The sequence below is a fragment of the Python bivittatus genome, unplaced genomic scaffold, assembly GCF_059951505.1.
Source record: "Python bivittatus isolate LINGU-HERP-01145 unplaced genomic scaffold, Pbiv_v1 ctg000980_np1212, whole genome shotgun sequence".
In the NCBI taxonomy this organism is placed as follows: domain Eukaryota; kingdom Metazoa; phylum Chordata; class Lepidosauria; order Squamata; family Pythonidae; genus Python; species Python bivittatus.
In genome coordinates this window covers 54,743,313-54,766,854 of record NW_028277125.1, presented here as the reverse complement: position 1 = coordinate 54,766,854, position 23,542 = coordinate 54,743,313, and the positions used below count along the sequence as shown (strand labels likewise).

General features: G+C 37.5%; 1 protein-coding gene across 1 annotated transcript in view; it reads left to right on the top strand.

Annotated features, from left to right (window-relative positions):
* HSPA12A (heat shock protein family A (Hsp70) member 12A) overlaps nt 1-23,542 on the top strand; it is a 36,535-nt gene that overhangs the window by 6,910 nt on the left and 6,083 nt on the right. The window contains exons 3-7 of the mRNA XM_007433431.4: nt 3,223-3,409; nt 5,147-5,251; nt 10,050-10,166; nt 20,352-20,523; nt 22,649-22,735. Coding sequence (XP_007433493.2) covers nt 3,223-3,409; nt 5,147-5,251; nt 10,050-10,166; nt 20,352-20,523; nt 22,649-22,735 — 668 coding nt within the window. The remainder of the gene's footprint in view (nt 1-3,222; nt 3,410-5,146; nt 5,252-10,049; nt 10,167-20,351; nt 20,524-22,648; nt 22,736-23,542) is intronic.

Sequence of the window (23,542 nt, the reverse complement as noted above, 5' to 3'; positions counted from 1 at the left end):
ATCAAAATCACAGAGCTGGAAGAGTCGATAATCCAGTCTTCTCTGCTACCCTGTTCTATAAGATGTAAAACATCCATTACAGATGCACATACAGCTCCTGTCCAAAACAAAAACAAACACAACTGCAAGGAGTTGCCAGCCATTCTGCCATAGCAGCAGTTGTGAGTGCAGGAGATAGGCTCTCACAACAGAGACTTGCAATTCTGTTATTGCCTGGAATATAAACAAAAATAACAGAAATCTGAACCTTCCCTCTAGCTTTATATCTACAGATGGCCTTGAACTGGGGAGGGAAGGAGCAAAGGAAGGAAAGTTACTTGAAGCTCATCCCTTACCATGCTTTTTGTTCAGTTGTTGGGGTTACAGGAAAATGAACCAGCTTCTTTATGATATAAAACTCTTTCATTTTTAATGTAGAAAAACAGGTCCTTCTTAACTCCTTCATAGCTGCTTATAGTTGTTTGTGACTCAGTGTTAGAGTTGGCAAACACTGCGGTCAAGGAGTTGAAACATACACAAAAATGGGAAGTATGTTTGGGGTGATAAACCTGTCCAGGTGAAGTCATGGATACTTCGTTCAAGCAAGGCTTTTGAAAATGGTTTGTACCAGTGCATGTTAGGGTTGACTAGAGTTTGCATACAAGAACTGGGGTGAGTGAGTAGATTAATATGTTAGTGATTCATCATGCAATCGTAGAAAGTGTATAATCTCATCCAACACATTAACCTTTTATTTGAATGTGGTATTTGAATACATGCTTAGCTTTCTCTCATTGAAACAATGTGACTTAAAAAACACAATCAAGTGGCTCTAAACATATACTCCCACGCTACAGATATTGTCCTTGACTTTGTCAAACCATCGGAGAATGATACAATTATGCAGAGTCTTGACTCCTGCTACTTAACCTTTCCTTGTTAACATCAAAGTGCTTGGCAGAGAAGGGCGGCAGTGAAGACCTTATTCATATTGCACATAATGCATAATAAAGAGGGTGGAGGTGTTACCAAGGTTCCTTAATGCAGAGTAGGGATGCAGTATGGGCGAATCAGCTTAGGGTAGAGTTGCAGAGATGGTGACACTTGGATGGGCCAGGAGAAAAAAGTGGTGGGCTGGTTGAATAAATAGGGAGCACTGTTCCATCAGGTCTGAATAATTTATCTTGTCCTTTAAATATGCTTTGCCTTTTCTTTGATAGAATTAAAACCAAAATGTCTGCAGAAAGAAATGGACAATGCTTTGCTAATAAGTAATGTGACAGTTTTCATCAGTGGAATCTCTTAGAGTAGAACTCTTAGTATATAGTAAAACAAACATAAGACTATAAGAAAAAGGTGTATAAGAAGCTGGCTATCAGTTTGTCTAGCCCAACGCTGTTGACTAACTGGTAGCAGCTCTCAAGATTTTCAGGTAAGCACCTATTTTAGATTGGACCTGGTACTGTCTGCATCCAAAGCATGTGCTTTTCTGCTGAGCTACGCCTCCCTGGATAGAGTCCTCGCTGTATCTTGGTGGGGAAGTGCCATGGTTGTACAAAGCTCTTGGTTCAACTAATGTATATATATATAGTGCAAGATTATGACTGTGCATTTCAAGAGTTATCCCGAGTCACTGCAGGATTTAAATTGGTCTTATCCAGTGCTACTGCTTTTTTGGGGAGGGCAGGATTTGTACACTTCCAATCAGTGTGAATTAGAGGCCTGAACAAACCAAAATCTAGGTTGGAATCTGTTCCTTTTTTCCTAGTTATAAGAAGATAGTAAGGACTAGGAAATCCCAACCTGAATCTGTCACAGGTTGTGAATCTTTCTTTCACTAACACTTTGCACAGTATTACTCATCTTTGCATCCTAAAGAAGGAATTACAGGTTTTGCCATTCTTAAATAAAAACTGAAATTCTCCGCCAGCTGAATTTTGTGTGCTAATTTGTACAATCTGAAGCACAATCTCAGAGTGCACGGGCAATTCTTAAACATTTGGACCATCCAAGATGAACAAGGGTTTGATGGAATCATTCATTCACATACTAAATGTAGCTTTGTGAATCTTAGTCACAATGTACACTGTGGCTGACAGAACTGCAATGGGAAGACATTCAGGCCAGCAAAAGGTTTAATAAACGATGGTATTTTATCTGCTTTTTACCATGAATTCCAGATCACCATATGCCTCCCCTAAAATCCAAGATATTTGAATACGATCATCCACAGTTACCCTTTGTTAATCCGTAGTCTTTTACTATATATGTATCCCCACAAACAAGCCACTGGGATTCTCTTTGCTCTATACCGAGCCCCTAATTATATATTGAGAAGGGAAATTCATGGGCTGAAAACAAAGGAAGTTTTATTGCTGAGAAACAATTGTGTAGCACGAATGTATTGGCTCAGGAATAAGAAGTTGTGACCAGTTAGTGTGCCCTTTTGACAAATGACCTCACTAGAAAAGCATATGAGGCTTAGCTCACTAGTGCTATTGACACTGTTAATAATAAACCCTACGCTTCAGCAAGAGCAGCAAGGATAAAATGCACACTGTCACCCATGAAACATGCTCGGTTCATGCTCCCAGGATTTTACTTCTTTATTACTCAGCTCTCGGATGCAGTCTCTTGTATTAAATGCAGCGCCAGTGCCATTTCATATGCATGCTGGGGCAGAACCTGGCTGCTGCAACCAGCTCAGCTCTTGCATCAGTAGCAAGCAACCTGCCCTGAACCGGGAACCACTCCTTCTGTTGGTTTTTTTCGTTCCCAGTTGTCAAGGGCCATAGGGGGCATTTCTTTAAAATAGTGCTCTATTGTATAAAATACTTGTTGTTTTTATTTGTAGTAGATCTGAAGAATTATGGTTTACAATGCTTTGGGTAATTTGATAGATTTAATTGACCCATCTGCTCCTTTCCCACACAGACCCCCTACGGGAGGTCTGCAAGCAGGACCTGGTGACAATTAACTATCCCCACCATTAGTGTTCAGGGGCACTTCATAGGAAAAGTAGCACAATTTATATACGTCCCTAACTTTTGATTGGTGGATTTTCCTCCAGAAATGTTCAATCTGAGCCTATAATTGCTTTTTTTTTTTAATCTTAGAAAGTTGTATCTTGATTTTCTTAATAATTACACAAAGTTACTGTGTTCGCATGGATAAAATATGCAGAATGCATAGCAACAGAGGTCAAACTTGGATGGATTTTTAATTACTTTCTCTGTGTTCTAGGCGATGGGAAGGAGGAGATCCTGGTGTGTCCAACCAGAAGACACCAACAACTATTCTCTTGACCCCAGAACGAAAATTCCACAGTTTTGGTTATGCAGCTAGAGATTTCTATCATGACCTAGATCCTAATGAATCCAAACACTGGCTGTATTTTGAAAAATTTAAGATGAAGCTTCACACAACTGCTGTATGTAGTGAATACATTCTATGTTCTGTATAAATATTTGGATATTATGAATACTTCTTTTAATATACAACCCAAATAACTAAATAATATTTTCTGCAGCATTTTTACTTTTTAATATTTCTACACATTTTCTTTTAAATGCATCCTTTTAAAATTAATGCTCTTAATAGCATTGTTGAACATTTGTTTTATTGCATAAACTGTCTATAGGTCTTGTCATGTCTGGGCTGGAATTTCCATGTGAACAGGCCAGTTATAAGTAAATTCACTGATAAATGTAGGAATACTTAAGCCTTCATATGGCAGATGTGCCTTTCATGAACACAATCAAGTACGAGAGAGAGATTATATTGATGTGAAAATCCAGGATAAATAGGGATGTGGAAATGGCTTCTTCAAGAGGCACTGACAGGTGGAATGAGCATACCCATAGCACCTTTTCAATTTGAGATTCAAATAGCTGCACATCACTACTAATATATATAGCAGAATAGCTGAGCCCATAGAGTAGAAAGCTAAAGGCCTCAACCCTTTTCCTAGAAGTTCTCAGGGTCTTCACACCAGCCACGTCTACTCTTGGGGTTAGCACTTTTCATAAGTCCCTCTGCCACCACCTTTCTTCCAGAGGGAGCCTCACTTTGCATACTACCTAGCACTGATATATAAGAAAGATAAGGCTTTCATTACCTGTGCTACCTTTCTTTATTTTTTTTTTTTAATCTGCGCTCAGTCGTTACCGACTCTGCAGTAACTGCTTGGACGAGTCCCTGCAGTTTTCAAGGCAAGTGTTTCGGAAGTGGTTTGCCAGAGCCTCCTTCCTAGAGCAGAGCCCAGCTGGCGAGCGCAGGAGCCGGGGTTTCCGTTGCTTCGCCCCCTTTTCGGGGGCGCGCGGTTTTTCGCGCTTACCGGCAACTGCTCCCGACTCTTTTTTGCAAGGCGCCGCCAGCATTTTTCCTCCCACTGGAGTGAGAGTCCCCATTTATCTACTCACGTGAGTTTTCGAACTGTTGGGTTGACAGGAACTGGGGAGGAAACAGGAGCTCACCCTGTTAATGTGAAGGCTGGACTCGAACCACTGAAGCGTCGACCATTTCTGGCCGGCAACTTTCAGCATCATTAAGCCACTGTGCCACCGTAGATAAAAAAGTGGAATAATTTCTGTAGCCATTTCCTGGTTATATAGTGTCAAGGCATCAGTAACAACTGGCGGAATCAGCACTTCTTCCTCACCCTCTCATCTGCTCAGGAGACAAGACCAATCTCACAAGAGATAAATAGGATAAAACTTTATTTAAAAAAAACATAAAATATCACTCCTTTTAAATTTTAAATGTTAACAGCCACTCTTCACATTCCCCAAAGGATTGCCTCAATAAAACAGCTGCATCAAATGAGATTAAAAGAAAATACAACTAAAATACAACATAGTGATCCAGTCAGGCCACCATATACAATGGCTATTCTTTTTTCTGTCCAATGTTTGGTCAGTTACACTTATTCTCAGCTACACGTGTGAATCAATGGAAACATCAGCATCAGGTTAAATTTGCAAATCACAGCTAAGAAGGGCAAAATAATTTAACCCTTAATAAAAATGAAATGGTGTAACCTAAAAATACTAGGAATTGTCATAATATTAGGCAGAAGGTATAATGGGTGAAGTTCAATGTTTCATTCCCTCAAGTCAAGAAGCGTGGTTTCATATTTATTACTTCTGAAAATTATTTTCTTCCTCAGAATCTCACTCTGGAAACTGACTTGTCAGCAGCAAATGGCAAGAAAGTCAAGGCCCTTGAAATATTTGCGTATGCTCTGCAGTACTTTAAAGAACAAGCATTAAAGGTAAAAAGCAAACCAACTTCTATTTCCAGCCCTTTATATTTGTAACTGTCACAAATGCTGCCCAACAATTTTAACCTTGCCAAATTCCAGCCTGCAGCAGTTTTTTTGATGTAAACAAAGTGGAGCAGCTGTAGGAAATGTAGAAATACTGATGACGCTAAAACATCCAAGCTACTTAACTCCTTCCTTCCTCACTAAGGAGACTTTCCAGAAGATAATACCATGGTTCATACATTGGTAACATCCTGGTTCCACAGTAATCAGCAGCAACCATTTGGTGTTGCTTCAGCGTATTTAGAAAATGGTCCTAATGTGACATAATTATTGGCAACAAATAATTTTGCTTTTAAAAAGATGTGTTTGAATCAGAAAACAAAGTTGAGTAAAGATCCTTGGATAATCCTTCAGTCACCCAAGGATCTGATTTTTGATCATGGGGCATCCAGAAAGGGATTTCTCCAGATTCTGTAATTTGGTAAACAGAGGTAGGTCCTCTGGTTATGACTTGTTATTGCAAAGTCTATAATGCAATTGGACTACCACTCCCATAGATCCTTGCCATTGGTCATACTGCTGGAATTTGTTGGAAGCTCAAGCTCAAAGTACTATAGAGGGCCAGATTGTCTATCCCTATTGGTTGCTTATTGTGTCCCAAGGCTATGAGCATCTCTAATGTGTGGAAAAGCCACAAAGCCCATCCCCATGCCAGGCCACTCGCATTAGGCTACTCTTCTTTTTTCTGTCCTGTTCCAGCTGTGTTGGAGTTCTCTTTTGATAATTTAAGTATAAAGGCTATGGACAAAGTACAAGAGAATACAGTTGGAATCACACTTCAGCTGTGAGCTTTCTGGAAGTATTCTCAGTGAAGTGTTCTCAAGTTGCAGAGGCTTTGGAAGTCAAACTATTCATTTCATTAAAGCAAATCTTTTAATGTGTTGGCTTACGGTCCTTTTATTCTTTCTCACAAGAAATTCTTCTCCCCCTCCCTGTCCCCAGTCCTGATTCAGGATCATGGAAGAAAAATAATTCCTGGTTGCAAATAGCACTCAGGGCCAAAGAAGCATAAGAAGAGTTTCCATGGGAAATGTTATTGTAGGTAAAAAATTAAATCCATCTGTCCTGCATACCATAGCCCTGATCAAAGTCATGATTCTCCCCAGTTGCTTTCTAAGAAATAAGAAGAGTGGCAGATACATATTCAGTAAGATGGACAATTGCTTTGACTTTGAATAATGCTTTTGCTTGTCTATTTCTAATTCCTTGCATTCTCACAATATTAACTGAGGGTTGGAGAGATTTTTATTTTAATTGATTAAATTTACATCCATTTTTCCCCATAAAAACTGGGCTGTAAACGCTCAGCAAATTAGTTTCAAAACCCAAATAAACATGGCATTGCCAGCCAGTGGAAGGATAGAAGCAATCGCAAAAAATCCCCTTTCACGTGCTGCTGGCAGTAGGAATGGGACATAAAACAGAATTTGCTCACAGTCACTCATGCTGTAGCCACCTCCCCCCTGGATTACTGTAATGCACTCTATGTGGAGCTGCCCTTGGGAAGCATTCAGAAGCTACAGCCAGTGCAGAATATGGTGATGGGGACAATGCACTGGCCTCACCACGTTGAGAGCTACGTTGATTGCTGTTTGGCTTCCAAGTGTGATTCAAGGTGCTGCTTGTCACCTTCAAGGTCCTACGTGGCTCTGGACTGGATTATCTGAGAGATTGACTCCTTCCATAGTCATTTCTGTGTCTGATCAGAGTGAATATAGTCAACTCCCTCCAGGTCCCATTTATATTAGATTATCAGAAGCAGGCATATTCTGTCCCAAATGGAGATCTATTCTTCTCCTTCCCTCTTGGGTTTCAGGAGAGCAGTAAAGACTTGCTTGTTCCAACTTAGGCAGAAAGAAAGCATGATGTTAGTGAAGGTTGGAATCTGGTGGATGTGTGACTTTGTATATTTTATGTTTATTATTTTGATGTCAACTTTGTTTTTGGGCATTTATTTGTTTTTGAGAGAGTTCCTTTTGACTTAATACTGATCTTAATTGTTAGCTGCCCAGAGCCTTGGGGAGTGGGTGGCACATAAATAAAGCATGGAAGGAAGGAAGGAAGGAAGGAAGGAAGGAAGGAAGGAAGGAAGGAAGGAAGGAAGGAAGGAAGGAAGGAAGGAAGGAAGGAAATAAGACAAGGATCTTAATTAACTTGGGAAAATGTGGTCTTTTAAAAGCCTGGTCCCGAGTCATGCAGGGCATTAGATCAGAGCTTTGAATCATGGTTGGAATCTAAGCTACAGCCAATGAGACAGTTTGTACATGTATGTTGTCAGGAGACTTCAGATGTTACAACAAGGAATTCCTGACTTCCTTATAACCAACCCCGAGTCAATAATTTGGCTACAGCATTCTGAAAAAGCTGAAGATTCCAAGTTTATTTCAGATACAACAATACAATACTTAATGTAATTAATGAATGTAATTAAGACATCTTTCGCTATAGTCTGATATTATCCCTTGAGGAACAAGCACAGTAGGCCCATCAAGTTTAGTAGTATAAATATATTCCTGGCTACCACAGATTTAAGGATAGGATAGGTCCACATGTACACCCACATATGAACCTAAATGTTTAAAGCCTGTGTAACCATAATCCACGTTGAATCTCTGTTCCCTTACCTGCCTTTTAATTAGCCAGGACCACTTTTATCTATGCTGAATCAAGTTTCAGATTGTATGCCCTTGTTTATCCCATTAACATCACAAAATTATTTGGAACTTGAACAGATTTATTGGATTCAGACCGAAAGACAGATTTTGCCTATCATTAAGTTTTGGAGCCAAGAAATATAATAGAATTTCCAGGAACATCTCAGGCCATAGCAGTAGTGTCAAATAGGAGTTCCCTACCACCACCTTCTAAGATTATCTCTCCACGATTGAGTGGGTCCCTCTATAAAATAATAGTTCTAAGCCCAATGTCATCCAGGCAGTCTGGAAAAACAATAGAAACATTAAAAAGTAAAGTCACCCTTAAACTGAGATTGACTGTGGTGAGGATATGGGCACATCCACATAGTTGTCTTGCAACTATGTCTCCTGGAATGTTTGTTTGACTTCCCGGTCTAGCCTATAGTTCTGGAAGTGCCTGATGATCTCCCATCCAAATACTAACCATACCAATCTTGCTTAACATTTTTTTTAGGTTAGCTGTGAGAGTTATTTCTCATACTGATAATAGGAAGAACAGTTACCAAAACAATGACCAGATGCAGACTACTCCACCTTCATAGAAGAGACAAGTCCCATCCCCCTACATTGAGAAAGTGTGAGAAAATGGGGAAGAATTCTTGCATTGCCTATATAAAGGTTTCTCATATGAAAGTAGATTACTTGCTGGAATTTGTATGTTATAACCTTAACATTCCTTCTTCCTTTCCGTAAATACTATTAATCAGGCTCTTGGATCCTTTTTTCCTGAAATTAATTATTTCCTGCCCAGATTGTAAGAAAGAAGGTCTGATACCAGCTAAGGTTGGGTAAATGTTGCCACTTGAGCTGAACGCTACCCCCATCTCCCACCGCCAATTCCTGGGTTAAATGATGCGAGTATTCTCTGTCCCATAACAAGGCCTGAACCCAGACTGAAATTTATTTTAAAATAATCAATTTCTTCAGGAAATATTGACTCATGCAGTATGGTGTTGGTGGAGGCTAACTTCATACTTGTATTTGAAAAAACCATAACATGAGGAGCAAAGGAAATTGGAGAATGCTGACAGTAAAATGCTGGGTCACTTCTTGAGGAGACAGCAGGTTTGAGCCAAAAATAAATGGATTTAAATATTTTTCAGGTATTGAAAAAAATAGTATTGGTAGGAAGACATTCCTTTTCAGCCAGAAGTTTTAAATCTTATTACTGTATTGCTGTTTAACCATACTTTTTTCCTCTTAAGAAAATTACATTACACCTTTTCATTATTTTTCTTGCTGAACCAAGAAGACAAAAAGGACATGCAAAGTTGTTACCCTGTGATGGGATTCCTCATCATAAATACCACCAGCAACCAGCAACTTTGCATGTCCTTTTTGTCTTCTTGGTTCAGCAAGAAAAATAATGAAAAGGTGTAATGTAATTTTCTTAAGAGGAAAAAAGTATGGTTAAACAGCAATACAGTAATAAGATTTAAAACTTCTGGCTGAAAAGGAATGTCTTCCTACCAATACTATTTTTTTGAACACAGATGCCTAAAAAAAACACTGAGTTAGTCCCCCTTATGTATTAAGATCAGACAGTTCTGTTTTTTGTTTTTAACAAACAGTAAATGCCAACACAGGGAAAGAATTTGCAGTTAACTCCAAGTTTTAAAATGAAAAAAGTGATTTAATTAAAATGCCTTTTTAAAATAAAGCAACCCTTTTAAATAAATAATAGAATGTGCTGTATGTTTACAGCAAGTGTCATAAGTCTGATTAGTTCTAGGAAAAGAGCATTTGGAGAAGACCCCAACAAAAATTATTCTTATGTTTGTTGGGTTTGGGGCTGGGTTCTGGAGAAATTCTTTTCCTTCCTGAGCCATATTTTCCTATTGCCTTGATAGGATGAACCTAAAGCCTTGATTTAGCAGCCTAGGCAGTCTTAGTGTTTCAGTCAGGTTAACAGACTGACATTGACATAATTTTCATGCTTCTTGCATTGCCTGTTATTTTCACAGGAACCACTAAAAAGCAGCAATGCTTTTTGAAACAGCTGGTACTAATTTTATATCTCACTACAGCTTTGCTTCTATTTATTTTAGGAACTGAGTGATCAAGCTGGGTCAGAATTTGAAAATTCTGATGTACGATGGGTCATCACAGTACCAGCTATCTGGAAGCAGCCTGCAAAGCAGTTTATGAGGCAAGCTGCCTATAAGGTAAGGTGAATGTTGCAGGTGTAGAGAGTAAGGAAGATGATCTTGATGGAGATATGCAGGTGCAGTTGCTTAGGCAAAAGGGGCTGAAGCATTTTTAAGGTCCAGAACATTGAGATAACATTTGGAAGCATCTCAGACAGAGACCTCCCTAATTCACTGAATTATGAGGAGGAGGATGTACAGCACAATGAGACTTGCAAGATTCTGTTATGATAAGCCAATGTCAATAAAACATTGTTTTAGATAACCTGTGGAGTTACTTCATGGTCTCCTCTACCTAGAGAGGTTGACATCAGGTGGATGTTAGCACTCCCTCAATTTGCAACCTCAGAATTTCCCTGGTTCATAATTTTTTTTAAAAAAAATCTTAATCAGTTATCAACTCTCTAATATCCTTTGCTTTGAAGGTATTCTGTAGTCTCATTACACCTGGTTTGTATTTCAAAAGAAAAAACACATGGCAATAAATGATACAGGATGAAGACAGAAATGCAAAGTTAATTTGTGTTTTTGAGCAGCACATATGTATTTTTGAGAAACACCCACCTTCTTCCTCATTTTTTATAAATTTAGAAACTTCTGGCATTGGGTCCAAGTTTGTTTTGCTTATATGATTGATGAAGACAGCCTTATTACATCTTTGTCCATTACTTTTAGACTAATTTGTGTCTTAGACATTTAGATGCATCTGTAGAATATCATCTGTTCGATTTTCATAGCTAGCATGATTTATATAATCCCACTGTCAATGACTAGGTAATGCATGTTTCCTAAAAGTGTGTCTGGGTATTTTGATTAACCCCTAATGTGTTCTAATAATGTTGAATACATTGCATCCTTCACTAATGTTGAGCAACATTTTTTCAACAGTCTGTCTTGTAGGATTACTAATGGTGATGCTCTGTCCAAATCACTTTAAGGTTTTCAGGAAGGACACAGTTGTAGGTAAAGCTCAAATATTAGAGTCTCATGTTAATCTTTATTGTCTCTGACCTTATGTTGTTATGCATATGTAACCATGGAAAATAAGTGAATAAAATAGTTCATGTTCCATTAACATTCCCATGTGTGTTACAGTGGGATGTTGTTGAAAAATGTGTGGATCTGTCACATATGTTTGTGAGCATATAGCTAATCAATAATCAGATCAATAAACACTCAGGAGAAATGTATTACAAAAATAGAGAAAATGATGGTGGGCAAGTGACAAAATGGAAATGCCTGTAGTTGAAACCAAGGGTGTTTGCAGGGTATGGCGAGAAGAATCAAGATGGCGGCTGTGAAAATGCAGGCGAGGCTCTCTCCATTTTTTATGTGCATAGAAAAAATGGGTGTCCCTTTGATTGCACCATTGCAACAGCCATCTTGACTTTTTTTTTAACTACACCCTGCAGACATCCCTGGTGGAAACTCACAGTGGTTGCCTGTCATGTATGATTGTAAGCTACCTTCTGAACCAGAGATTCCCTGTAGAGTCAGGGTTCAAACTTACATGAAAGCCTTCATGGGTACAGCTTTACATATGGAGGATTTGTTACTTTAGCAAGTCTTTTGGAGTGAGCAGCCATAACAAATTTTGATGATGAAGATGATATGTATTTATGGTAGAAGCTACTCCCTGCTGCTCGACGGGTGAGTTCAAGATTTGTTTGAATTACCTGAACAGGGATAATGATTCACATGAAAAGGCAAAATACAAGTCAATGATGCAATTATTGCTACTACATCAATATATTTGCTTGAGAAATTTCAACCTGCCTTTTTTAAAAATGGCTTTTTTTGGCATCTTAGTATGCTTGCTTTCAATTACCATTTTATCCATGAAGAAAACTCTGCATCAGAATTCAAAAATCTGATAGTAAAAATAATAGGTATTTAAAGTTTTTAGTTGATTTGGGGGCTGAAACTTTTACTATGAGAGTTTCTTAAAAGGAGCCAGACTTCCTAATGAATTTCTGCTATAGAACAATTGACACTGAACCTTGAATGTACAGAAATGTAGCATTATCAGCAGAATGGTTTTCTTCTGTTTGGTTTGGGCAAAGACATTCTTGCAACTCACATTGCATTACAGATTCTTCATCCATAAACTGATGATGATGATGATGATGATGATGATGATGATGATGATGATGATGATGATGATGAGCACCATCAAACAACATCTGCCTATCCCAGGTCCTTGGGAAGGACTCGATAGGTGGATAAAAATGCCAAATCCAGTCTAAACATCTGGCTGACTGTGTGACTCATCATCATCATCATCATCATCATCATCATCATAGTAATATAGTTTGGAACAGCTTATATCCTGCAATGATGCCTTTAATACCATCAAACAACAAGATCTGCCTATTCCAGGTCCTAGGGAAGGACTTGATAGGTACATAAAAATGCCAAATTCAGTCTAAACATCTGGCTGATTGTGCAACCAACCATAATAATAATAATAATACTGCAGATCCAGAATACTGGCCCATTGGCAAGTTACTTTTGAGTTATGTTTTGCATTGTCTGTTGGATCATATTCTTGGACTTTAGTCCTAATTTAGGACTAAAGCAGCTGCAGTCCAATGAATCATGATTAATTGGATCAGGAACAAACTGTGCCTGTATCTTAGGAACGGGCAATCTACAGCTTTCCAGATGTATCAGTACACAGTACTGTAGGTCAAACAGCAGTACTGTATGCTGTTTTAGCAAAGGAGCAGGAGTATATAAAACTGCTTCTGCAGATTGACCCCTTGCTCTCAGCTGCAATGTTATGTTGATTTTGTAAAACTAATTTTTTTAAAAAAACTGTTACCATGCTCAGTGTGGTGAGGTAGTTAAAGTTTTGAGCTAAATTCAAATCTTCCCTCATCCATAAAGCTTAGTTGCTGATTTTGGATTGCTTACTATGTGTCAACTTTCCCCCTTCTCTGGGTGGCTTGGCTAGGAAAATCAAGATACAATACCCCAACCCCAAATCATAGAATCTACTAGACAACCCATGACCCACTGGGTCATCATTTCAGAGATATTTCCTTACCTAAACAGAGAAACAGAATGACCAAGGGCAAAAAAGCAGTGGGAGTGTGAGCAACTTACGACTTGCTGCTGGCTCCCCCATCGACTTTGCTAGTGGGAAGCTGCCAGGGAACATCAGAAATCCTTCCTTCCTTCCTTCCCTTCATTTGGGCTTTTGATTTTGGACACATTCTGTAAGTTAGCCCATTTGAGGTACCTTGGTTCAAAAATTGTTGCTCTATGACTCACCGTTTCATCCAGTTGAAGGTTACAGACACAAAAGTTTTAGTAGTGTACAGATATACAATGAGATAGTTTTGTACATATCTGAGATTTATAAATAAGACAAATTAAGAAACTCCCCCCTTTTTTCCCCTCAAAATTGAATAATTTGATACTTTATCTGGTAATTTCCATGAGTATCATTCAGGCGTTGCTTTTTGCAAGGAATAGGTACATAAATATCTATCTCCTTCCTAATGTATTATCCAGCCTACACACACGCACACCCACATATATATATAGCAGAGAGGAAACCCAAAACAATGGAGTCAGCACAGAGCATGTGATTTCCCATACATTGAAGTTATAATTAGTAAAAATCCCTCTGAGGTAAACAAACTCTGGGTGGCACATCCAAAAATATGATGCTATGTTAGCAGATTAGGGATCAGATTGGAACAATTTTGATTTGGTAACATTTTTATTTCTGTGCAGAGTGCAAGACTTTCAGCTCAGTCTGTCTTGCCTTTTTTCTTGGTTATAGACAAGAACCTGAAAAGTAAATGTTTTTCCTCCTCAAAGTTTTGTAATGCTAAACAAAATGACATGTTCCTCTTCAAAAGAATCAAGCTGTCTGGCTTCTTAAAAAGGAATGGCGTGCAAATAAATTCACCTTAATTGTTACTGAATTTTTTTAGATAGATTCTCTCAGCTGATCAGTTAGAACAGTGTTTTTCAAACTTGACAACTTTAAGATGTGTGGACTTCAACTCCCAGAATTACCCAGTCAGCATGCTTATATTGAAATCCACACATCTTAAAGTTGCCAAGCTTGAAAAACACTGAATTATAAAGTCTCTGTGCTGGGTTTTTGTTTTGTCTTTTTCAGAATATGAATATTCAGAATTGGATCTACATCTTTAGAATTCTGTATTAGCCATTTCGAGTATCAAATGCTATGTCTCCCTAACTAAAATGATTTCCTGATTTCTCTCCCATCCTTTCCTCAAATGCATCTCGTGCTAGTGTTTTCCAGCCCATTTTGTGGCAGAACAATTATAATTTTTATTTCTCATAAATCTTGTTTCCAGTTTCTGTGTATAGATTTTAGGGCAGGTAACCTGGTGGTTGTCACATCCAAATGAGATATATAATTAATTTAGACATTGCCAGAAACTATACTGTTTATATTAGTAACTTTTACATGACACTGCAGAGAATGGCTGAAATATTTGATATTTGTAAGAGGCATATTATTGTTGTTACTGATTCATGACTAAATATTAGTTTGTATGAGAAGGACAGCAGAATCTTTTGGAATGATGACGTAATGATTCAAAACTGTACCTCCAACAGGGCTTCATTTTCTGTCTGCAGAATATCAAAAGTAGGAGAAAGGAGCCACATTAGAAATATTAAGGGAAATGGGAAAATTCATGGAAATGTCCTTTGCTAGTGGAGGCAGATGGTTGTTAGTCAGTGGATTGTTGTTATCATCACTGCAAATTGTTGTGGATGTGATTCTTCTGATGATACTTTCACTAATTAATCCCCTTTGTTACATTAATACTAATGTTTGTTATGAAGCATGTAAAGTGGGATAAGGTTGCATCATTTTGAAGCCATAATTAATTAAGGAAGCTAATTGATCATTGTGTTAAAATGCATGAAGCAAGAAATGTATATTAACGTCCAATTTAGACGTAATTGCAGGACTTGGGGTTGCACAAATAAGATTAATGGAATACGCCCCTCCTGCATTTGCTACACAATGTAACAATATGCTAATAGGTTAGGTACTTTCCCCAGAATGAATCCTTCACTGCTACTTCTAAATAGCCAGAAATATTTTAGAGCACTCTTGCATATATAAGCTATACAGCTCAATTAATTAGCAAACATTTGTGCTGTTTGTTGACAAATAGGGATGTGCATCAAATTGAAAGGATGGTGTGCAAGAAAAGCAAACGCTATTTCTGGCCTGCTTCATAGAGCAGAATGTCAGCCCCCCCCCCCCTTATCCTAAATCATAGATATGCAGTAAGTAAAACCAATGCAAGGCGTTAAGTACCATAACTGAATTACTTGTGGTGCTAAATTCCTATCTTAGATCTTAAAAAGAATCATGGGTGGTTTACCAACATATAATTTATTAAGATTGAAAGTAATTTTAATACCCATTTACTTTGAGGAACATATTTCCAAGAAGTGATTTCCCACTGTCTCTTGTAATGCTGGGCTTGGATTTGTTTCTGATTACCTATTTTCCAAACTAATACTTTCTATCTTTAAAGCAATTTTGCTTTTGAAACCAGTTTGTATGCTCATTAGAAGAGGTTGGTTAGGATTTACACTTGGAATATGGCACAGCGCTGGGAGAAATTAAATTTCTCTTTTTTGGTACCATGAACTATTCCTGAAAATAGACACACATCGCCTCACTTTTGTGGCTGAAATTTTCCAAAATAGAAAGTGGCAAGAACTCCAAAGGATGCAGCAGAAGAGGGGGATCCATGTTCTATTAAAATAGCATACTTAAGCCACTTCATTTCTGTTCGAAAGCTCCAAAATGTTGACAAATCCAGTTGTGTTTGAGTTCCTTCATGCCAGATTATTTGTAATACGGATTGTGTGTGTATGTATACTAGAAAATTATGTGCATATTTATATACATTATAGTTCAGTTTTGTGAATTCTGGTCACACATACCTGGAAGTAATTTTCATTGAACTCCACTTCTCCATAGGCATGTATGAAAGTCCGTACGTTATCAATTCACTTAGATAAAGAGGTTAAACAACTTTCAATTAACCAAAGAAGCATTTTATTGAACAATGACAATTCCTCAATGAAAAATAATATTTTTTTAAAACAGAAGCGTTATCATTGCTGTATGTCAGGGTCATATTAACTGCTAATTAAAAAATCTGACTTCCTGACATTTGGCATTTAATGTTTAATCCAGGGTACTGTGAGAGAGTAAGGCAAAGGGTGAAAGAAGTTCACTCAAACACAGCCAAGCTTTGCCTCTTGAACAGGATAATAATGGATTCTGTGGTGTGAAAAAGTTTGAAACCTCTGGCTTAATCCATCCAATGGAGAGGAATCAGCTATGAGCCAATTTTAAGAGATTTTAAACTTCTGGATGGACAAGTTCAGAGTGCTGCTGTGGACAAGCAGAGGGATAATTGGCACTAGGCATGGGTTTTGGTTAAAAAATTAAGGACAAGAGGGTTTCTAAATTAGGCTGTGCAGTTAAGAGTCTGTGGTTTCAACAATGACTCAAGAGGTGGAAGTCTACATATACCAATTATTCCATTATGGGGTCTGCCCCCACTCAGCTGTTTATTAACTCTATGTAGAAGATTATGGGGATGATTGTTGATGAATATGATGATGATGATCATCATCATTATCCACCAAATCTGAAAAATGCCAACTTTTGCTGTAAGGAAAAAAATGGTGTGGAAATCTGATACATAGACAGAACTTGAATAAATTTTGGTAGGTGCATCCAAGGATATCAGATAGCAATAGAAGAGAATTATCTGTAGCTCAGAGTCAGTCATTTCATTACCCGACTAGGTAACATCATCAGTGACTCCACAGTATCAGATAGCGTTAAGGTCATGGGTTTTTACTTTTCTGAGAAGTTGTTATATTTTACAGACACTTAACTATATTTGGGATTTGATTATTATTTTTACCCCCAAAAGAGGGCTCAGTGCACTACTTCATAAAAGGAAGTCTAACCCTAACCCTAACCCACTTTAGAAAAAGTGGTGATTAGAAAAATGGATTCATGCTTTGTAAAATACCTTGCCACTCCAACATACAGTATATCCCAAGTAGATCATTAAAACAGGATGTTTCTTAAATTAAAAATTATACTCTGCTCCTCTACTGCATCCATGCCATCAAAAGCAGTTTACATCAGATGCCATCCGTAACTATAAACAAGAAAGTGGAGTTGAAAGCGATTTTGAAAATATCAAGATGGAAAGTTTGAGCTAGTCACAAGAGCCCTGATTAGTGGCAGTAGCTCTTCTTTCTGCTAGAAGCTCTGCTTTGCTCTCCATTCCCCCCTCAGTTGGATTTTTTTTAAAGAGACTTAGTCTTTTCCCTCCTCTTCTTTTTTTTTTCTTCTCTTGCTTTTTTTTTTCTTATTTTTGGCAAGAACAAAGATAAAGAATCCTTTGACTCAATAAAGGTTTATCAAGATAATAAATTATACGAGAAACACAATGCAGAAAAAGATCTTTAAACTATTGAGGATGACTATAAAAAACTGGAAGAAGAGCTGCAGAAATTCCCGCAAAAAAAAAGAAAAAAAGATATTAAAGCTAAAATGGACTTAATTAAACATAAAACGGGATCAATGGAAAAGGAAGAAATAGTACAAGAAATCGGAAACATTAAACAGAATTATTGTGAGGCCTATAAACTGAGAATTAAAAGGGTTAATCACCTGATAAATGAAGAGGGACAGACTTGTTCTTGGCACTGAGGGTGAGAAAAAGATTATAATGGAAAATCGTATTAAGAGAATGCACAAAAAGAAGAAGTAAAACAATATTGAAAGAAACTACTTCAGATGTTTAAAGAATAAACGAGGGGAATACAACAATGATGGAACTGACAGAAGCTTCAAAAAGCAGAATGTTTGAAAGGACATTTATTATTGCTTTCTTTTATCCAATAATATAGAAAAAGGAATAAACAGCTAGATATTTTGGGATATTGAATGAAAAGGGTGAACTCAAAATTATGCAAGCGCTGGAATAAAGTATAAATCCGAGATATATAGTTAAAAATTGTATTTGATTGTAAATGTTTCAAGAGATTAGACTAAAATTTATACATGGTTGAATATAGTAACATATAGATTTTAAACTAGAGACATTTTTGTTGAAACATGTAGTGAAGAATCTGGTTAGAACTGTAATCCGGTTAGAACTGTAACTGATATTGTAACTGATACTGGTTAGAACTGTAACTTTTAAGAATTGGAAAAATTAAAAAGTACTTATGCAGGAGGAAGTTATTGAAAATTATGGAATGTGCAGAGATGAGTTAAATTGAGATTTGAAATTAGAGTAAGAAGATAAGTAATTTTATATGACACTGAGAAAATATAGTAATGTAATGGATTAGGAAATTTTATAATAGAAATTTGATATTAATTATTATATATATACACATATAATCGATAGATGAAAATGTATTACTAATCCTATTGAAAGTTAAAATTTCTTGTAATAAATGATTCTATAGATTAGCTATGAATGATTAATAATTGTTAATTGATAAGTATACAAGTATATTTTGAATAGATGATATGAGAATTTAAGATTATGAAAGGGGCACCAACGAGTTGGTAACTGGTTGACACACGGTATAAAATGGAAGATGCTTTTTTTATGTCTTTTTATGTTTTTGTTTGTTCATGTATGTTCTGTGTTTGTTGTAAAAATAAAAAAATATTTAAAAAAAAAAAGCAGTTTACACAAATTAATGTTGTTATGTAAAGTAAATGAGGTGTATCGTTGTGATCCAGCTGTTGGATGCTGCTTTAAAAATGGTGGCAGGAACTTGTGTTCCTCCAAAGTGTATGGAACTATTGGTCATGCTGGCTGCAGCTGGTGAGAAGGGAGTCCCACGTTAACTGGGGAGGCAGCAGGTTCCCCACTCATTTTAAAACCAAACCTTTCACAAATATATAGTCTTCCACCCTACTTGACCAGCCGCACTTCTTGTAGGTTAAAGTAGTTCTTGGACTTGCTTTTTCTACTCCTTGGATTGAGTTTCAGACCCCCTGAAAATGGAGTAGACCAAATAGGAGTTAGCATTGCTAAATTAAAAGCAAGTGAAAAAAAAAAGATGTTTCTTCTGGCATGATCAGTATTTTCTGATAAAATACTGTGTTTAGTTCTTAAAAAACAAGATTATGTTTTAATGCTATTAAGCATATTTAGCCCCAGCATCCAAAAGCTGGTTTTCTAGTCAAGGAATTGAGGCTTAAATATTAGAGCTTCCAAAGGAGACATGCGGGAGTTGAGGGCAACTTTAACTTTTGAAAAAGAGGTGTTTGATATGCATTCCCACATGCTATGAATCACTTCTTTCGAAAGCTTGGCATGGCCCAAATAAATACACTTTAATTTTGGCTTGAATGCATGGGCTTTTTAATCCTTTCAGAGGCCCAGAGTATTTGATACCCCCATACATCATCTTCTCATCCTCATCTCATTAGTTCCACAATTGTTTTGTGCCCACTGAAGCCAATGGACCATGCGGGGAAGACTAAAAAAAATGTTGTGACTCTTGAGATTATATTCTAACACATTAGTTAAATATCAAAAGTATTGATTCATGTGGTCATTTCAAACATTGGAACATACATATTCTTAGTACCCCACTTAATCTTTTCATTACATTGAGTGATCATGAGATCAGATTTATTTTAAACACTTTTGTACAACATCTTTCTCATAGGTTGTCTTGGGCAGTTTTAATGGAAAGTCAATTATAAATATAATAATTAAAAAAATTAGATGCTCTCCCTTAGTTTAAAAGCTGTATTTAATCCAGGTGAGGCAGAAAAGAGCAAAGTTGCACTGGTTGTTTTGTGCAACTTAATTTCAAAAGCCTAACAAAAGATAATTTATCCAACTGTTAACACACTTCTTTCTTGTGTATTCTAAGGACCTCTGTCGCTATATTCAGTAAGCAAATTATAGATCTCTCTGTCCAGTGAAACAAAACTAAATATTTCAATCTTCAACCCAAAAGTTTAGCATATGATAGAGACAAGGAAAAAAAAGGGGGGGAACCAACATCAGGATTAGGATTACTTTGAATATGGCATATATGTATATATAAATAAATAATCTTTTTCAATTCCATCTGCTTTCTCCTCCTCTCTGTCCTTGTTTTATGATCCACTACTCACAGGCAGGCATGGCATCCCCAGAGATTCCTGAACAACTGATAATTGCCTTGGAACCAGAAGCTGCATCAATTTATTGCAGGAAACTCCGCCTCCATCAGATGATAGACCTGAGCAGTAGAGCACCTGTCAATGGCTACAACCCAAGTGAAACCGTTGGCTCAGGTTTTACACCAGGTACCACTCTTTTAATCAGGTTTTGATTTGATGGTGAACCTAATTCCCACAGTCCACATGCTTTCCTGTGGAAGTATTTAGACAAAATGTGTCTCTGTAAGTTGGTCTGATTTTGATGATGGGGAAACTAGGAATGAGTCATCACAAACAAGACAGTCACTTGCCTGTTAGCTTTCTCTTGCAAATTGTGGAATTTGCACGCCAATGTATGAGGGGTTGCCAGACTAATTTATACCAGTCTAATTAAAATGTGAACTGTGCTGTTTTAGAGAACACTAAACTGCTATTGGGTGTGATTTACTGATTTAATTTAATTTAATTTAATTTAATTTACTGATTTAAAGAAATGTATATGGCTGCACAACTCGAACACTGTAACTCTGAGGAGCATACAATAAACCAGATATAAAACCAAATTAGTAAACAGCCATTAATTGGTGATCAGGGACTCACATTTACTATTGTCCTCTAGGCAGAAACTCCAATCACCCTGTCCCCAGTGCCCAAGGATATATCTAACAATGGCAAAGAAGATATGTGAAAATATTTTCCAAAACTGGAGAATAAAAGAAAAGAAAAATCTGCCTTTCCTCATTCTTTAATCAACCATGCTGATTTTGTAAACAAAAGATAATATGAACGCATCTCAGATTACAGGTAGTCCTCAACTTACAACCACAGTTGGGACTGGAACTTACATTGCTAAGTGATGCGGTCGTTAAGTGAGTCATGCCTGATTTTATGACCTTTTTGCCATGGTCATTAAGTGAATCACCACAGTCGTTAAGTGAACCATGTGGTTGTTAAGCGAATCCAGCTTCCCCCACTGACTTTGCTTGTCAGAAGTGACCCCAGGACACTGCAGCTGTCATAAATATATGCTTGTTGCCAAATGCCCAAGTTTTGATTATGTGACCGTGACAATGCTGCAACGGTTGTACATGCGAGGACCAGTCATTACTTTTTGCAGAGTCATCGTAACTTTGAATGGTCATTAAATGAATGGTCATAAGTTGAGAGTTACCTGTAGATAATCTGGGCCATTACAAACTGGAAGGGGTGATAATTTAAACTTGACTGGCTGCTCCTGCCAGGTATTCTCAGTGAATCTGTTGACTCAACGTAGTCTGTCTGCCGAGGGCCTTTCCCTTCATCCCAGCTCTAAGGAAAAAAACAGAAAACAACTAAAACTCAAAGGGCAATGTTGTCCAGTGTTGCACACAGGGACATTTTAATATGAAATTACCTTTTTAAACTGGCATTTGCTTTTTTATTCTGTTATGAGTCACTGGGAGTTGGACGGCATATAAATAGATGACAGTGATGAAGATGATGGTGGGGGGTTCTTCGGCAATTACAAAATGCCCATTGACCAGAAGGCAAACTAGCCCTTTCAGCAGGAAATTCTGTTTGTTTGTTTGTGGATATTGCTGGAGATAAGAATGATGCAAGATGCTGGTGTTTTGTTTTGCAGAAAGCCTGCTTCCTCAGAGTTTTTCAAATTAAAATAATCTATTTAAATTACTTTAAATAAGGTGGGAAAGGGAGCCTTGTGAGTACAAAAGGAGTGCCTAAGATATCTTGGTGTAAGTAGGCACCATGTTGTGTGTTTCTGCACTACAGACCTGCTAAGGTTAACTAGACAAATGATCTGTCTAATGTCAGATTCTTTTATTCATGTTGTTTGTAAATTAATAGCCTAACAGCAAAACATTGCAACTCAAGTGCAGTCTATTCTGATAATGGATTTATCCAAACGGTAGTCTCTCTCCCTTGCATCCTCTGCTGCAAGAACATAGTTTTCTTCAGCTGACAAAAATAATTTCAGCAGAATTTGTTTTGCTTATCTTTATTATATGTTTATGGCAAGTTTACAATAAAAGGTTTGGTTTATATAGAATTAAAAGCCTTCAACCACTATCAATGCCTGTTTTGAGTCCATTTGTTGAAAGAATTTCACCAAGAGCTACACCCCTCTGGGACTATAGCTTTTATTACCAACACATTAGCTGTAATTCTGACGATGTCTAGCCCACCTCCCTGCATCTGCTTTCTGTTCCATATACACACAGCTTCGCTTCTGCTCTTTTATACTCAGTCCTTTTCTCTCTGTGTCACCCACTAGCAAAAGAACACATTCGGCGAAATCGACAGAGCCGCACCTTTTTGGTTGAAAATGTCATAGGAGAAATCTGGTCCGAGTTGGAGGAAGGTAGTGTCCTTTCCTTTGCTCTTGCTGGTTTTGCACTACCAGCAGAAGTGTGTTGTCTGCGAGATTCTGGTCTTGTTCTTTGGGTGGCTTTATGATTATTTGAACCTAAGAAATGCAGAGGGCCATTTAAAGGCAAATGTGCAAATACATGTGTTAAAAACTATTCTGCTAGACCAAGCTTCTGTTGTTCCTCACTGCAATTACCTCCATACCCAACCACTGCTTTCCACAAAGTCTGCAGATGTGTGGACTTGTTCTCAGAATACTCAACGCTAGTCACATTGGCTGAAGAATTTTAGGAATTGGAATTTACCCCACCTCTGAAGGACACCCAGGTTTGGGAAGGCTTCCTGCATTTGCAATTTGTATAACAGGGTGCTGCTTTTAAAGATTATCCTAAATTTTCAGCTGATCCAAGAGGGAAGGCAAGATTGTTAATAGCAACTTGCTAATACAAGTCATATACCAGCATGTTCATTTTTCAGTGGCTTTCAGTCTACTTCCACACACAATGCAGCATCCTTTTATTAAACTCGAATGCCCTATGTAGCTTGATTAGGTGAGGTGTATGGCTTTTTGATGGCGGTATCCTAATTATTTTAAAATCTTTTTATTGCCATCTAAAAGTATTTGCAATTTTGTTGGTCTGTGAATGGCCTAGAAGATTTTATAACTGGACTGTACATACTTTAAATAAGCAATTTGCTTCCCACCCAGGAGAGCAACAGTGAGGCAAAGGCAGAAAGGATAGACATTATTTGCTGTTCTGTGAATCATTCAAGAATAATGAACTGCAGGGTTGTTTAA